The 17,488-nt window shown below is 36.3% G+C and overlaps 1 protein-coding gene across 1 annotated transcript; it reads left to right on the top strand.

Moving 5' to 3' along the window:
• On the top strand, positions 1,788–10,802 carry LOC107608874 (ISWI chromatin-remodeling complex ATPase CHR11-like). Its single transcript, XM_016310638.2, is given in 25 exon segments — positions 1,788–2,132; positions 2,555–2,677; positions 2,752–2,855; positions 3,309–3,412; positions 3,822–3,919; positions 4,079–4,258; positions 4,343–4,564; positions 5,361–5,495; positions 5,597–5,879; positions 5,971–6,044; positions 6,208–6,428; positions 6,518–6,605; positions 6,686–6,779; positions 6,860–7,048; positions 7,585–7,616; positions 7,756–7,832; positions 7,940–8,042; positions 8,044–8,112; positions 8,187–8,241; positions 8,339–8,397; positions 8,487–8,652; positions 8,790–8,968; positions 9,841–10,056; positions 10,151–10,249; positions 10,339–10,802. Coding segments are annotated over 25 exon segments (3,222 nt in total). The 5' UTR covers positions 1,788–1,898; the 3' UTR covers positions 10,357–10,802.

Raw genomic sequence — 17,488 nt, 5'->3', positions numbered from 1 at the left:
TTTGGTTCAAATACTATGACAATAAATTTTTTTTACGTAATTGCGTCTACTCAATAAATATTATATTCATTTATTTCTATATTGTATGTAAAATAAATAATTAATGTTTAAAAAAGTTAATAAAAAAAAAGAAGTATTCTTTTTTTTACCAACTCTTAGGTGAATATAGAGACTATGTCATTTGAACTATAGTTCGTTGGCAAAGAAAGAAATACTCTTAATTATATATTAAATAGAATAATTATTTATTAGGCTCATTCTTATACAAATAAATTTTTTTTTTTAGTTTTATATCTGTAATATTTTATACCAATTAGCTTCAAAATTTAATTATTTTTTGAATAAATTAATAAAAAATAATACAAATAATTGTTTAAATATAATTGTATTTTAATTTTTTATTCTATTACGTACACGTTGAGGATAATTTGAAATAAAAGATAATGGACTTGTTGTAACTGTCATGTATATTGTACTTTGACTGTGTCGTCATTTGAGAATCATGGCGCCTTCATGGAGACAGGGTTCAGTTTTATGTTTGGAGTTAGCCAACCAGCAGCGGCCACACAGCGTCTTCCTTTTCTATGACAGCAATTTTTCGGACTTTGAAGGTCCATTTATAGTAAAGGTGGAATGGGGTGAGTTCTGTGGCTAAACAGAACAATAGTGGAAGCACCTGCTAACAAACAAAACAGTGAAAATACTTGAGGACATCACATCAATAATAACAGAGTAATGGAGGAATTCGATCAATTTTTTTTGAGTATTTTTCTGGTGTAAAGATAGTCTTTTTAAACGAGCGAATTAGTTTTTTTTGTTAGTGTCGATTTGTTTGTTCAGCCCATGAAAAAAAAACAATAATAAATAAATTTAATTTACCTGGTCACTTTTGATAGTAGGTTAACTTTTAAAGAGTGCTGCACTCCCTACTTTGCCTGGAGTGCACTAGCTTTCGCCATTAAGTTAGCATTAGTACATTTGTGTATTATATTAGAACTAGTATTTTTATCCATAATAATATTACGAGAATAATTTTTTTTTAAAAAATTATAGTTCACTTTGTTCTAACAGTATAAATTATGCATGACACAAAAGATTTATAAAATCAAACTACTTTTACAAAAAAAATCGTAAATTGATAAAAATTTCTGACTAAGAAGACCAAGATATCTGCAGATAAAAAATTAAATAATAAGATTTTTAGTTATTATTTTTATATGAAAAAGTCTAATTTTTTATTAATAATTAATTTTAACATTCGTTATCTAAAATTTAAAATAATTTAATGTGTATACTTTTATATTTAAAATATTTTAATTGTAAAAAAATAGCGAATGACATATTTTGATTTGTCAAATTACTAATATAAAATATAATTATATATAGAGTAAAAATAGTAGAGAGAAATATAAAAATGGAGAGAGGTAGATAAGAGAATTTAGGAAAGGAGTTTATTAATTTTGAAAAAAAAAAAATTCTCAAAGACCTATTTGTCCTTCGAACTTTATTTGTAAAATGACGTCAATGACTTATTTGTCCTTCGAACTTTATTCCCCTTCCAACGTGGCACCGTAACGGACACTTGGACACCGTTTTAGCCATGTCAGCCAGTTCCGTTTGGTGTATGAGAGACAAATAGACGGAAAGACTAAATTGTCATCTGTTTGTTAAAGTCAGAGACTTTTTTGTATTTAAATTTTATTAGAGATGTATTTGTCAAAAGTTTGATACTAAATTGTCAGGATCTATTTGTCTTTTTCCCTTATTTTTATGATACTAAATTATTCACTCAAAAATTTAAAAGCCACTTCAACAAAACCAAACACAAAAATCACTAACGTCATCTCTCTTTCTCACGCACCAATTTTGAAACTTGATTTCAGAAGAGTTCTTGTTCCATGGCGAGGCCTTCGAAGCCGCAAGTATCTTCCGACGAAGCTATCTCTAGCGGTTCGAGCTCCGAGGAGGAGGAGCAGGTCAACCAGCAGATCAATGAAGAGGACGAGGAGGAGCTTGAGGCGGTGGCTCGTCAAGCTAGCTCCGACGACGACGATGACGAAGCCGGAAATGATAATTCGCACGATGACGACGAAGATCCTGCTGCCGCCGGAGATGCTGACGAGGATGAGCAGGTGAGAGTTGTTGCTGCTTATTTTGTTGCTTCTACTATTTAATTCTCTTTTTTTTTTTGTTCTAGGGTTTGTGTTTTGCTATTAATTTGCGTGATGCATGTTTGGATAATGTGATTGTGGCGTTCTTTGTGGAGCTTGAAGTTGAATTCCGTTGACTTGAGTTGAAATCGGTGGAAAATGTGCTGAGAGATAGTGAGGATCGACGTGCTATGAATTACTGCATTTTTTATTGTTACTGTCGAGTATTTTACTGTTTAAGCTTAGTGTCGTGATTAGGTAGTTGAATTAAGGTTTTGCCAATGAATAATGTGTTCTAGTTTTCAGTATGTCTCCATTTTAACATATTTGCATATATGCTGCTACTTCTATGCTAAGCGGATAAAATCTAGCTGGAAGTCTAACTTTGTGTCTTCTGGTAATAGGGTGAAGATGCTGTTGATCCTGGCAAGCGGGAGAAAGCTAGATTGAAAGAGATGCAGAAAATGAAGAAGCAGAAGATTCAGGAGATATTGGATGCACAAAATGCAGCCATAGATGCCGACATGGTGGGTGTAGATGTGCTGATTTACTTCTTTATTGTAATCTGTTCATGTTATTGATAACTAGATAGTTCTAACAGAACAATAGAGGAAAAGGAAGACTGAAGTATCTCTTACAGCAGACTGAGCTGTTTGCACATTTTGCAAAAGGTGATCAATCTTCATCTCAGAAGGCAAGAGGAAGGTACATTCTTTATCTTGATGTATACTGTGATTTGGCAATTGACTTGTTGATTAGCTTTTTGTACAAACTATGTGTTCGCATACTGTGCCTCATAAGTTGATTAGCTTTTTTTACAAACTATATATCAGCACTTTCTGCTCCCGATATACCTTCAGGAAACAACAAACTGATATATAAATGGAATATCTACATGCTTAAAGTGTTTTTTTATTACCTAACAAGTTGAAGCATTTGACATTTTGATTTAACATTATTGCTAATTTCTCTTGGAAAGTTTCCCTTTTAAATTCATTTTATGTCATCCTCAAAGTTATGAANGTCCTCTAGTTTTTTTTTTTATTTTTTTTATTTTTTATATTTGAAATCAAATACAAGCACAAATTTGTTGACTGACCTAATATTAACTGTGTTGTATAAAAGAACTCACCTTGCATTCAATGATGTCTATTTTAGGGGCCGCCATGCATCAAAAGTGACAGAAGAGGAGGAAGATGAAGAATACCTAAAAGAAGAGGAAGATGGTTTATCAAACACTCGTCTTGTGACACAACCATCATGTAAATGTCCTGTGTATATGCGTTGATTAGATATTTTTCAGGGCTATATTTTTAGTGTCTCACATTCATAGATATACCATTTTACCCTGCCATTTCTTTTTACACATGGAGAACATTCTATGCTGATTTGAAGTCTGGTGGTAGAAGACCTCCATCCTTGGTACATTTTTGCTTCATGGTTTGTCCTTTGGGGTTTCACATGTGCTAGAGTTATATATTATTGAACTTTCCTCTACACACTTTTCTCTAGTTGTTTTGTTGTAATGTATGTCATCAAAGCTAGTCATCAGAAGTCTACCGGTTTGATCTTCAATTGACTAGTCTTGTGCGTTTGTGCATCTAGTGTGTGAATGTTCTATTTGTGCCTAATATTTTTGAGTGTGAAATCCTTGTTTGTTCATTATAACAGGCATCCAAGGGAAATTGAGGGACTACCAACTTGCTGGGCTAAACTGGCTTATAAGATTGTATGAGAATGGAATAAATGGAATTCTGGCTGATGAAATGGTAAGTGGAACAGATTTGGCCTTGGCTTGCATATATTGTCATTTGATTCTGCACAGCGAACATGCTTTTGGATGTGTTACAGTATTAGTGGAGTAAGGTTGAGTCATTGATAAGTTGATTTATTTAGTCATGATGAATGACAATGAATCTGATTCGCAGGGGCTTGGTAAAACATTGCAAACTATATCTTTGTTGGGTTATTTACATGAGTTCAGAGGAATCAAAGGCCCTCATATGGTGGTTGCTCCCAAATCTACTCTTGGAAATTGGATGAATGAGATTCGGCGCTTTTGTCCTATTCTACGTGCAGTAAAGTTCCTTGGCAACCCTGAAGAGAGGGTAAGAACATCTTTGCCGGATTGAATTTTTTTGGGGTTAATCTTGATGCTTGTCTTCGACATTAATAATTTTAAATTTCTGCAGAGATATATAAGGGAGGAATTACTGGTAGCCGGGAAGTTCGATGTCTGTGTTACAAGTTTTGAAATGGCAATCAAGGAGAAGTCTACATTGCGTCGATTTAGTTGGCGCTACATCATTATCGATGAAGCCCATCGAATTAAGAATGAAAATTCCTTGCTTTCCAAAACAATGAGACTCTACAACACAAATTATCGCCTCCTTATTACCGGCACACCGCTTCAGGTATGACTTAATGAGTTAATGTTATCCACAAACCACGATGTTGTGTAGTGCTTCAAAGGAATTTTTTTTTTTTATTGTTCTTTTTCTTTTTTTTTTCCCCATCCAACCCCCTCTTTTATCTGTTGTATTTTATTTAATTTCTTGATGAATATATGCATGAAAATGGTGTCATGCCAAATCAAATCAGAATGATATCTTCTACTCTATGATTGGTAAATTATCAAACACAGAAACTGTTTGTATTGGTGGTGAAATTCTAGATATGTCATTTCCAATAATCTTTTATGACTTGTAGTGCATCATTCCAATATTAACTTTTACTTCATCTATTAAGGAAAATCTGTTCTAAAAATCAACAAGCCATTGTTCTGGGGAACAATTGTTATGTTTTCACCATATGTGAAGGCATTCTGCGATAATCATTGTGTGTTTCTGCTGAATAGTTCTTTGAATAATCAAAGTGGTTTTAATCGCTAGGAGTGGAAATAATTTAACAGTAGTATGCTTTAAAGTTTCATTATTTTTCTTGAGTTGTAATTTTTGGAATGTGTTTGTTTGGTTTATTTTAAATTATCATGTATCTGTATAATCATATTTATAAAACAAACATAACTAGCCTTGCCCCACTAGGTGGGTTAGCTACATGGATTAAATGCCAACATAGTGCCCTATCCTAGATCATATTTGTGTTCAAACCATTTATTTTTTAATCTCTTTTAATAAATATTATCAGTTCATATGCATCTTATTCGTCTGAAGTACTTATTGCTGTATGTTATCTCTTTTATTGGTGCAGAACAATCTTCATGAACTCTGGTCTCTGCTCAACTTTCTTCTTCCCGAAATTTTTAGTTCTGCTGAAACCTTTGATGAGTGGTTTCAAATCTCTGGTGAGAATGACCAACAAGAGGTTGTCCAGCAATTACACAAGGTAAATTGTGTAACCTTCTTTTGATTGTTGAGATTCGTATCTCTGTATATATAACCCGGTATAGAGTTGACATTTTTCACCCCCCCCTCTTGCATTTTAAGGTCCTCCGGCCATTTCTTCTTCGTAGGTTGAAGTCCGATGTTGAGAAAGGGTTGCCGCCTAAAAAGGAAACCATTCTTAAAGTAGGTATGTCACAAATGCAGAAACAGTACTATAGAGCGCTTCTGCAGAAGGATCTTGAGGTTGTCAATGCTGGTGGAGAACGGAAGCGCCTCCTGAATATAGCTATGCAGCTACGAAAATGTTGCAATCATCCATATCTTTTCCAGGGTGCTGAACCCGGTCCTCCATATACAACAGGGGATCATCTCATTACTAATGCTGGTAATTTCTGTTTAGGTTGAGAGATACTTCAGATGTTCTTCGCTTGTTGACCAATATGATAAGATTAGCTCATGTTTCAAAAATTTTCCAGGTAAAATGGTTCTCTTGGATAAGTTACTTCCTAAATTGAAGGAGCGTGATTCTAGGGTCCTTATATTTTCACAGGTTAGGTTCTATCTGTGAATGCTATGTATTTTGCAGCCTGTTTTGTTCTCATTTATGTCTCCCTTTTGAATATTCTTTTGACCTATTTTCCTTTAAACCATGATTATTATCACTAAAATGTGTATGTGTGTGTGTTTGTGGTTGGATTTTTTTTTTCCCTCAGATGACTAGGCTGCTAGACATACTTGAAGATTATTTAATGTTTCGTGGGTATCACTATTGTCGCATAGATGGCAATACCGGTGGAGATGAGCGGGATGCTTCCATTGACGCTTTCAACAAACCTGGAAGTGAGAAATTTGTCTTCTTGTTATCAACTCGAGCTGGAGGTCTTGGAATTAACCTTGCTACTGCTGATGTTGTCATCCTATATGATAGTGACTGGTGAGAACTTCACAAATTGTGCAAGAAGCCACCTGATTTGCTTCTATACCATAATCATTGTTTACTGATGGCTGATGGTTAAACATCAGGAACCCACAAGTTGACTTGCAAGCCCAGGATCGTGCTCATAGGATAGGTCAAAAGAAAGAAGTCCAAGTTTTTCGGTTTTGCACAGAGGTTTGCAAACTTCTTGTTATGTTTTGTTTGGTTAGTTATTCATTTGTTATTGTTGGCTTACTGCTTATAATATTGCGCAGTATACAATTGAGGAGAAGGTCATTGAAAGGGCTTACAAAAAGCTTGCACTTGATGCTCTAGTGATTCAGCAAGGACGGTTGGCTGAGCAAAAGAGTAAGGATTTTATAATGATTGTTTTGTTTCTCTCTGCAATGAGTATTGTCTGACATGATTCTGCTGGTTTGTATGTGCAGCGGTAAATAAAGATGAGTTGCTTCAAATGGTTAGATTTGGAGCAGAAATGGTTTTCAGTTCCAAAGATAGCACTATTACAGATGAGGACATTGATAGAATCATTGCTAAAGGAGAGGAAGCAACTGCTGAACTTGATGCCAAGATGAAGAAATTTACTGAAGATGCAATCAAATTCAAGATGGATGACAGTACGTAATGTATTGATATAAGTTATTGCTCCGAAAACAACAATGGCTTGATGTTTTTCTTTTGTTTAAAAGTTAAAATAAGACTATTTGCTCCCTCAAATTTATTTGTGACTCAATTAAGTCCGTCAACTGTGACATCGTGTATAAAATTAGTCACTCAATGTATATTTGTCGCAACTCCATTGACGAAATGCTGATCTGGATTGAAGAGGCCATGCTAGACTCTGGGAAGTGACACTGTTTTTGTTTCTGGTGAATAAAGTCAGAAATGACGTCATTTGACCATGGGAGGGAGACGATACATAACCCCAGCTCTATCAAATGATGCGGCTTTTGGCTTGATTCATCTCCAAAACAAAAATGACATCACTTCCATGAGGCTAGCATGGCAACTGTAGTTTTCTTTTGTTTATTACTGAAGCCTTTTTGTTATTCTAACATGATACAAGGGCATCTTTGGGTTCTGTTGAGGGATTTGATATTGCCTTTTTGACATCATTTGAGTTTGGAGTACTAATACTCGGATCTTTTTGTAGCTGCTGAGTTATATGATTTTGATGATGATAAGGTAAAGATGCCATTTATATTTACATGAAAAATTATTCTTGTCTTTTCTGTTTTATTACTCAACCTTCCTTCCCCTGCCCCCCCAATCTATTCTACTAATTTCAACATATCTTTATTTCTTTTTCCCCCTCAAAATAAAGGATGAGAACAAAGTTGATTTCAAAAAAATTGTGAGTGACAATTGGATTGAACCACCAAAAAGAGAGCGGAAGCGCAAGTAAGGACAGCCTGTTACAATTTATACGTCCAGATTTATTCAGTGTTTTTTTGGATGTTATAGTGTATGCTGATCTCCTTTATTTTATTTCCTTTGGGGACTTGTAGTTACTCGGAGTCTGAATACTTCAAGCAAACATTACGACAAGGAGGTCCTGCTAAACCAAAGGAGCCACGAATTCCTAGGATGCCTCAGTTGTAAGCCCTGCAGGCACGACTTCCAGTTTTTTAACACACAAAGGCTTAGTGAGTTGTATGAAAAGGAAGTGCGCTACCTAATGGTGGGTGTTGAGGAAATGAGATCATTATGCTTATTTATGTTGCGGAAATGACTGTTTCTTCATAAATTTTTCAGCAAACGCATCAAAAGAATCAGATAAAGGATTCAATAGATGTTGATGAACCAGAAGGTACATGATTACCGTCAACAAATTATATATAAATATATTGAATCTTATACCTCTCTACCTAAATGTTTTTAATTTTCATGAGTTTTTTGGTGTTCAGATGTGGGAGATCCATTGACTGCTGAAGAATTGGAAGAAAAGGAGCGCCTTCTAGAGGAGGTGATCATTTTCTTTTCTATTCAGTTGTTTTGTTTTTAACTTGGTTTTCACTTGAGCATTGTCTTATTTTTGTTATTTGGTTAATACAGGGATTTTCTTCATGGAGCCGGAGGGATTTTAATACTTTCATCCGGGCTTGCGAAAAGTATGGCCGAAATGATATCAAAGGTATTGCTTCCGAGATGGAAGGGAAAACTGAGGAGGAAGTTGAAAGATATGCAAAGGTCTTCAAAGAAAGATACAAGGAATTAAATGGTACGTTACAGCATTGTGACAATTAAACATTCGTTTTTTTTTCTGCCATTTCTGTGTTGGTTTATACTTGTACTTTGAAATTTGCTTCTGATTAACATATGTTCTTCCTAATTTGCACATTTTGAATCATTCTACAGATTATGATAGAATTATTAAAAACATTGAGAGGGGGGAGGCTAGAATTTCACGGAAAGATGAAATCATGAAAGCTATTGGGAAGAAGTTGGACCGATACAAGAATCCATGGCTAGAGTTAAAGATACAGTATGGGCAAAACAAAGGGAAGTTATACAATGAAGAATGTGATAGGTTCATGGTTGGTATTGTTCTTGTTTTTTTATGTTAATAATAATTTCACTTTTCATTTTAAGCTCCAGAAGTTTTTCTTTTTCATCATGTTTTAGGATAGATTTCTAGAGAGAGAAGCTCTCTCGTCTCTCTAGAATTAGGTTAGATTTAGGTTAAATTCTCTTAGATCTAGGTTTTAATTGTTGTTTTGATTTAGTTTCCTTTACTATTTCTTGTTCTAGCATCTTGTCTCTTTTATCTATAGTTGTTATTCCTTTTATTTGTTGCCTTTATTTATGTTCATGCACTCTTGTTTCCTTTGATTTCTATTAATGCAATTTATGTTTGATGTTCTTATTGTTTAATTGCTTTGTTATTATTATTTTCCTTGCTTTGGGTAGTTGTAGATTTACTACTTCTTGCTAATTTACCAAGCTTTCTTTTTATGCTTTCTAAGTGTTTGATAAAATGTTTGGTTGGATTTTAGAGTAGAATTTTATACTCTTGGCTTGGGATGGTAACTTGGGTGACCTTGAGTTACTAATGTCCAAGTGATTGATGATTGGTGTCCATTGACTCTAGCTTTCACTAATTCAATTAGTGAATGGCTAGGACTTATGGATTGGGATTGATGAAACTCATTTGACTTTCCTTCAATTTTTAGAGGATGACTGAATGAGATTGATCCTTACAATTATCATGTTGTGGTTAGTGATAAGGATAGAAATCCTTAACCATCAACCCTTGCTAAGACCTTTTACCATTTGAGTTTCCTTTACTTTTTTGCGATTTACATTCCTTGTCCCTCATTCCAAAACCCCAAAAATATACGCTCATAACCAATAATATGTACACTTCCCTTTTGTAGAATTCGTTTTTACTTCATTATAAAACTTGCAGATATGCATGGTTCACAAACTGGGCTATGGGAACTGGGATGAGTTGAAGGCAGCATTTCGAACATCACCCTTGTTTCGTTTTGACTGGTTTGTTAAGTCTCGCACAACACAAGAACTTGCAAGGAGGTGTGACACACTCATTCGCCTGGTAGAAAAGGAAAACCAAGAATATGACGAGAGGGAGAGACAAGCGCGCAAAGAGAAGAAACTTGCAAAGGTGGCATTCCCTCCACAAGTTAACTCTAAATACCTTAGGGTTTCTCATATTTACATATGATTGTTCTCATACTAAGTTCAACAAATTTTCTCAGACCATGACCCCATCAAAGCGGACCCTGGCAAGACAGACAGAATCTCCATCTTCTTTGAAGAAGCGCAAGCAATTAACCATGGATGATTATGGAAGTGTGGTAAGGACACCCTTGCCATAACTATTTATACTGTTTATTAAAGCTGCTTGCTGAAGTTTTACTGAAGGAGATCATTCTAATGTTGACAGGGAAAAAGGAGAAAATAAATGACATACTGTGGATTGCATAGGGTAATTTAGTGGTTGGGCACTAAAACCCTTGCACGGGCACTAACCGTCTCTGGTGACTAATGTAGGCCCTAAATATCAGTTGCGAGGGATAGTTATAGAAGATTGTGCAGACACCACGGATATTCTAAGTTTTTATATCACTGAACAAATCTTTCAGATTCTAACTGATAGTTCCGTGAATGTGTAATATTTAACCATACGATATCTTTAAATATGAATGCATTAGGCCTAATATTCTGAAAACCTGATTGTTCACCGAACTTCTTAGAGGTTTTGACGTCAAATTGAGATTTTGTATTATTATATCAAATATCGATACAAGTTCATATGATATACAGACATGCCGATTATCTAATTGTTACGGGGAAATACTGTAACTTGAACGAACACAAATAATGATGTTCCATGATTGGCATGGGTCATAGATACCGGATCGCCTGATGGAGGCATGCCCCAGTTTGTATAAAATTAAGTTTGTAAAATTAATTTTGATTTAAAGTAAGTTGGTATTAACGTGGTTTATGTTTAGTAATTTTCATTCAAAATGAATTATAGTAAATTAAATATTGTTTAGATTACATTATTTAAAATTACTCTTAAATGAAAATTTACAAAAAAGACAAATTCAAATAATTATTTTAAGTTATTTTATAATTTTATTTTAGATATTTAAATAAATTTTAATATTTTTTAGTACTCTCAGTATTTTTTATTCTAATAGGATTAATAGAATCATAATATAAAACAAAAAAATATTTCATACAAAAAAAATAATAATAAGTTAAAAAATTTATATAACACATTTGTCAAACATACCCGAAATCAATTAGAGTTTATCGGTTACTTAGATGATTTAGTAAATAATAAGAAAAAGGCAGAGAATAGTATGAATGAATAAAAATATGTATTGTATTTTTATTATTGATCAATGATTACAAAAGATGTGTAAGTAGCTAAATTTATATGACTACTATTAAATTTAGAAAAAGAATCTTATTCTAACAAAAGAAAAGCACGAGTAAAAAGAAATAAGAAAAACATGAGCAAAAAGAAATAAATAATATCATAGAAGGAAAATATTGCTTATTATGAATGTTGAATTTGAGTCTAAATTTTTTTTGTGACGTTGTGTTGGACTGATGGAGGTTGTTCAATAGTAAATCTAAGTAATTGGAATGCTTTTTTTCCAAGTTTTCCAAAACTAACCAATGTGACTCATAAGACCACCCAGAAATAAGAATTTGGATCCTTAAAATTTTGAATTTTTACTTGAGAGAATAAAGTAATATTTCACCCTTAAATAATTTCTATCTCATTTTTTTTAATCTTATCTATAAAATAAATAGTAAAAAATTTATATTTTACTTTCTAAAATAAAATTTAAATTTAAAAGATCTAAATTCCATAAATAAATAGCAAATTTAATACCCAGATTATCTCCGAATTCTGATCCAAAACAAGTAATTTGCGGCTGAAATGTGTCAGCGTGACAATTACACACACATATATATTATATAACGTTCATAGTTAACTTTTAACTATTTAATATAGGTGAGTTATAGTCTACACCGGTCAAGATGAGGAAAATGATGCACCTGATACTTCTGACACAGGTAACTGTTTCATTGTCTAATTTTTTATGATTTAAAAAAGAGCATTTGATTAGTCCCAAATTATTTAATGTGCTGTAATAAAAGTAATATTTTCATCATTGTCCCGTTTTAGACAAATGGGCCTTACTAGCCAATGATCTAATATGTTTGCTTCCAACAACAAAAATTAGAAATAAAAAATATTTAACACAAGATGAAAACTAAAAATTAAAATTACAAGAATTAGAAAAACTAAAAACTAAAAACTTTAAAATCAATCCACGACCAACATGGATCGGATTCCAAACTTGTAACTACAATGTATTGAAGGCAAGATGTAGAAATAGAAAATATTTAATGAAAACAATTTTTAAAACAATAGAAAAAATTAATAATTTAAAAAAATTATTTTATTTTACATAAGTGGCTTCAGGTAATTTACAGATGGAGTATTTTTTTTATTATTCCCTTTAATTTATGGTTTATTATTTATTTGTAAAATAAAAGAATAATCGATTACAATTATACATGTGCAAAATGTTAGTCCCTTTATATATTTTTAGGTTTGTTACAATGGGTAACTGGAGATTATTGGGCTGGGCTTGTTAGGTTGGCCCAATCGCTTGAAGGAGGGGACCCTCTGACCAGGTTCGCGTCTGGGAGCCTCCGTCCGACTTTTGTGTGAGAGAGAATGGGGGGTGATACCTGCAAAGACACTCCGATGCCTAAGTCAGCAAGGGTCTAAGCAAGTTTTGGAGAGTATGGAAATTTAGAGATACCTGAAGGGTGTCAGTGTATTTATAGTGGTGAACCCATAACCACCATTGGAGTAGTTCCACCTTTTAAGGAGGATAACTGTCCCTTTATCTTAGGGAAGTTGAGATATGACTCCTAGAAGTGGGTTGAGAGATTTTAGGGGCAGTTACTTATTTGAATAAGTGTTATCTGCCGGCTAACCCTCGTTCCCGACTTCCTTATGGTGGAGCCTGTGTCGAGTCCGACCTCTTGTGAAGAGGTCGGTTGCGTGGGGAGGCCAATCTATGGATTGGGCCTTTTTATCTTATTTGGTCCAGGGCCTTAGTGTTGGGCTAGGGTATGAACAGTACCCCTACTTGAGTCCAAGCTCTTTTGTGAGTTGGGCTCGAGTATATAGCTCGGGATCGTAGCCGACTTGGTGAGGAACCGACGTGATTTTTCAGGAACCGACGTGAGTCAAATTTTCTCAACCGTCGCGTCTAATCAAACTTCGCGTCTCTTCAGAGGTTTTAGCATTTACACGTGGGGAGCAGTTACATTGGTAATGGCACCTCTCTTAAATGGTTACGTCGTTTTACTGTTATGCCCCTAACGTGTTTATAAATACTTTCCCTCTCTTTCCTTGTTTCGTTTCTGAAAATTTTCTTACTTGCACCCTCTGTTCGAAAGAAAAAACTCATTCCTTCTTCGAGTGCTTTGACTGTTCGTCGCCTCTACCTTCTTTGAAAGGTCAGTTCCTTTTTCCTTCTCCTCTTTTACAAATGCTTTTACTTGAATATTTTTCGTTTAGAGGAGCGTTCACTGTAGGCCTAGTGACTCTGTTTGTCTGAGAAACTTACTTTAGGTCCTTTAGAGACCCTATTTTTTATCCTTTTTCCTTTTCTCTTTGTAGGATTTGTCACCCTTTTAGAAAAAGATGTCTTCTTTAGAGTCTCTTTCACTGTGGGTGGATGTTAGAGTCCTTGGAGAGGAACCCCTCGTAGACACCGATTACATCACTGATCTTCGTACTCATCATAAACTTTGTGTTCTCGATGAGGATGAACCTAAGTATGAATTGGTTATCCCGGGTCTCGAAGACCGGGTTTGCTTTGGGAAGGCTGCTGAAACTGACCCTCTTTTTTTTTTTATGTATGACTGTCTGTTTACCCGTTTGGGGGTTCTTCTCCCATTTTCTGGTTTTGAGATATCCGTGTTGTCGCATTGTCGCATTGGTCCCACCCAGCTTCACCCCAATTCTTGGGGTTTCATGAAAATTTACCAACTTGTTAGCCGTGAATTAGATTTTCCGACTTCTTTGAAGATTTTTTTCTTTCTTTTTCATATGATCAAGTCCTTCAGTAGGCAAAATAATAAACAACAGTAGGTGTCTTTCCGAGTCATTCAAGGTCGAAGAGTCTTTACCCTTTTTGATGAATTCTTCCATGACTTCAAAAACTTTTTTTTTAAAGTTCAAGCCGTAGAGGGTCACTACCCCTTTTTTCTGGACCAAAATTTTTCTCTCCATTTTTTCCTGTACTGGTTAGAGGCCTCTCCTGTGGAAAAATATAGCCTAGATGATCTGGACGAGGTAGAGGAGGCTATAGTGGGGTTCTTCCGAGAAGTTTGGGGAAGAGCCCCTTATCTTGATACAAAAAAGTTCCTCCAGGGGTCTCCGATCTTTGTACAGACTTAATTAGGTAGCTTTATTGTTGCTTTTCGATTGTTTCCCGACTTGATTTTACTACATCCGACTTGATTTGTTTTCGAGCTGTCATTTCCAACTTGTAGACTGATTACTTTATGGTTTTTGTAGAAATGGTGAAGAAGAATTCCAGCTCCTCCTATCGAAGAGTCCATGATGCCAAGACGAGATCTCGCGCCAGGGTGAGTGCTGCCAGGGCTGTTGGCACTCTTCCTCCTCCTCCTCCCCCCCTCCTCCTCCTCACAACTTGGAGACCCCCTCCCGACCTATTGTGATATCCTCTTCTGCTTCTTCTCTTCCTTCTCCTCCGCCCTGATCTTCCCCTGAACCAGGAAAGAAGAAGCGCAAGACTTCAGAGTCTGGCTCTTCTTTGGATGGTGAGGCTAAATTTAATGGGTCTCAATTCATTCAGAATCATGTCTATCCTCATACTCGCATAAGTATGGATGATGCTTCCGTTCGAAACCATCTTAATATTCTAGTTCAGGGGAGCATCCGGGCGGCTGGGGTATGTACCAAATTGCTTGATATTTTTGAAAAGACTCCCCTCAGCTCTTTGGGTTCTTCCCAAAAGGTTAAGGAGCTGGAGGGGAGAATTTTTTTGTATCAAGAGGAAGAGAAAAGGCTTAAGAAGGAGGTCGCTGAGTTGAAGGAGGAGAAAGATCGTCTCCAGGAGAGGGAGAAGAGGTTGATGGGCCAGTGCGCCATGGCGGAGGGCCTGAAGGAGAAGGCGGAGCAGACTATATTAGGCTCTTTGGGGAGAACTTGGATTTGAAGAAGGAGTTGGCGGGATGTTGGGAGGATTTTCAGGAGCTGGAGGACTCTGTAGCTGAAGGTTCCGAGGAGGCGTGGCGGATCTTCAAGGAACAGGTTGGAGTTATTGCTCCCGACCTGGATCTTTCCCAACTGGACCCCAACAAGATCATGGTTGATGGGGCCATTGTTTACCCTCCCCGACCTGAGACGGACTCCGACCTGAAGACTCGGGGGCAGAGAATAATAGAATCTCCTCCCCGACCAGAGGATGTTCCGAGTTCTTTGGGGGTTCCCTCTCAGGGTCCCGATCAGCCTGCTCCGTCCTCCCCTGGTGCTGATCTGACTTCTCTCCCTGGTCCTGGTGGTGATGCCCCTTCTCCTGGCAGTGGTGATCTTCCTCCTTCTTAACTGATTGTGGCTATATGGGGCCTGGCCTGTGGGCCCCTTATTTTTTAAACAATTTTATGTTTTGTTTTTTTGTGGTGGTGGTTGGTACTTAACATTTCTTGGCCTTTTGCGGCCGTAAACAAAAATATTTAAAAATACCCTTTTTTAGATAAGGGTTTAGGATATCTTTGTTGCGTGCATACTTTAGGTTTTGAAAAAACCTTTTTTTTATCCTTTTTTTTTGAAAAACCTTTTGTCTTGGCTGGCTGTCCTTTGTCTAAGTTATTTTGAATTTTCTCAAAGACTTGGGACAGCCTCTGCCTTTGGTTTTTTGATGGATTTTCTTATCTCTTTTTGGTATTCCTCGTACTCAATTTTCTTCTATTGAGTTTCCATAACTTAGGTTATTTTTGCGATGCATTTCATTTCTTCTCGGTTTTTACGACTTATAAGTCGAATACTTTCCGAGTTCTTTCATGATCTACTTTTATAACCTCTTTACACCGACTTGTACCTCGTTGTTTTATCCTGACGACCATCTAGGTTGGTTCATGGGATTTTTACATTTTGTCAAGCTTAAGTCGGCGCGTTTCGTAGAAAAAGTGAGAATAACGTAAAAAGGAACTTATAAAGAGATATGGGAAAAATTTATTTGCGAAGGTACTTTTTGCTACTAAGGGTTTTGACAATTTGTTCCCCCTTAGTCCCCACTTTGATGCCTCGTTAAAAATCTCCCTTCAGGAAAACCCTTTCTTTGGGAAAAAATCGTGAAGTTGGAAAAAGAGTACATCAGGGAGCGGAGTTCGCTTTTAATTATAGTACCTTTTCATATTACAAGCATGCCATGACCTAGGTAGCTCGGCGCCGTTTAAGTCGCTCACCTTATAGTAGCCTTTTCCTAAGACCTCACTAATTTTGTATGGTCCTTTCCAATTGGCAGCAAGCTTTCCATCCCCAGATTTGTTGACTCCAATATCGTTTCTAATCAAAACCAAGTCGTCTGGGGTGAAACTTCTTCGAATGACCTTTTTATTATATCTGTTTGTCGTCCTTTGTTTCAACACTGCTTCTCTTATCTGGGCTTGTTCTCGGACTTCAGGGAGTAACTCGAGTTCTTCTTTGTGCCCCTGTATATTTTCAACCTCATCGTAGAAGCTCACCCTTGGACTTTGCTCGCTGATTTCAACTGGTATCATAGCTTCTACACCATAAGCAAGTCGGAAGGGTGTTTCTCCTGTGGCAGACTGAGGTGTAGTCCGATAAGCCCAAAGTACATGTGGGAGTTCTTCAGCCCAGGCTCCCTTTGCATCTTGCAACCTTTTCTTCAACCCTGCCAGTATGACTTTGTTAGCTGCCTCGACTTGCCCATTTGCTTGTGAATGTTCTACCGAGGTGAACTGATGCTTGATCTTCATGCTGGCTACTAGGTTTCTGAAGGTTGAGTCGGTAAACTGAGTGTCATTATCAGTGGTGATGGAGTGAGGTACTCCATACCTTGTGATAATATTTTTGTAGAGAAACTTCCGACTTCTCTGGGCGGTGATGGTGGCCAATGGTTCTGCTTCGATCCACTTTGTGAAGTAGTCTACTCCCACTATTAAGTATTTCACTTGTCCAGGTACTTGGGGAAAGGGTCCCAATAGGTCCAATCCCCATTTTGCAAAAGGCCATGGAGAAGTTATACTTATGAGCTCCTCGGGGGGAGCGACGTGGAAGTTCGCATTTATTTGGCATGGCTGACACTTCTTTACAAACTCGAGCCAGTAGAACCCGGCCCGGATGACTTTCCTAGCTAGGGACCTTGCTCCGAGATGATTTCCGCAGATACCATTGTGGACCTCTTCTAAGACTCCTGTCGTCCTTGAGGTCAGGACGCACTTCAATAATGGTGTTGATATCCCTCTTTTGTAGAGGATATTTTTCACCAAAGTGT

This window comes from Arachis ipaensis, chromosome B07 (genome assembly GCF_000816755.2).
Source record: "Arachis ipaensis cultivar K30076 chromosome B07, Araip1.1, whole genome shotgun sequence".
NCBI classification, from domain to species: domain Eukaryota; kingdom Viridiplantae; phylum Streptophyta; class Magnoliopsida; order Fabales; family Fabaceae; genus Arachis; species Arachis ipaensis.
This window is presented reverse-complemented; position numbering and strand designations above follow the sequence as displayed.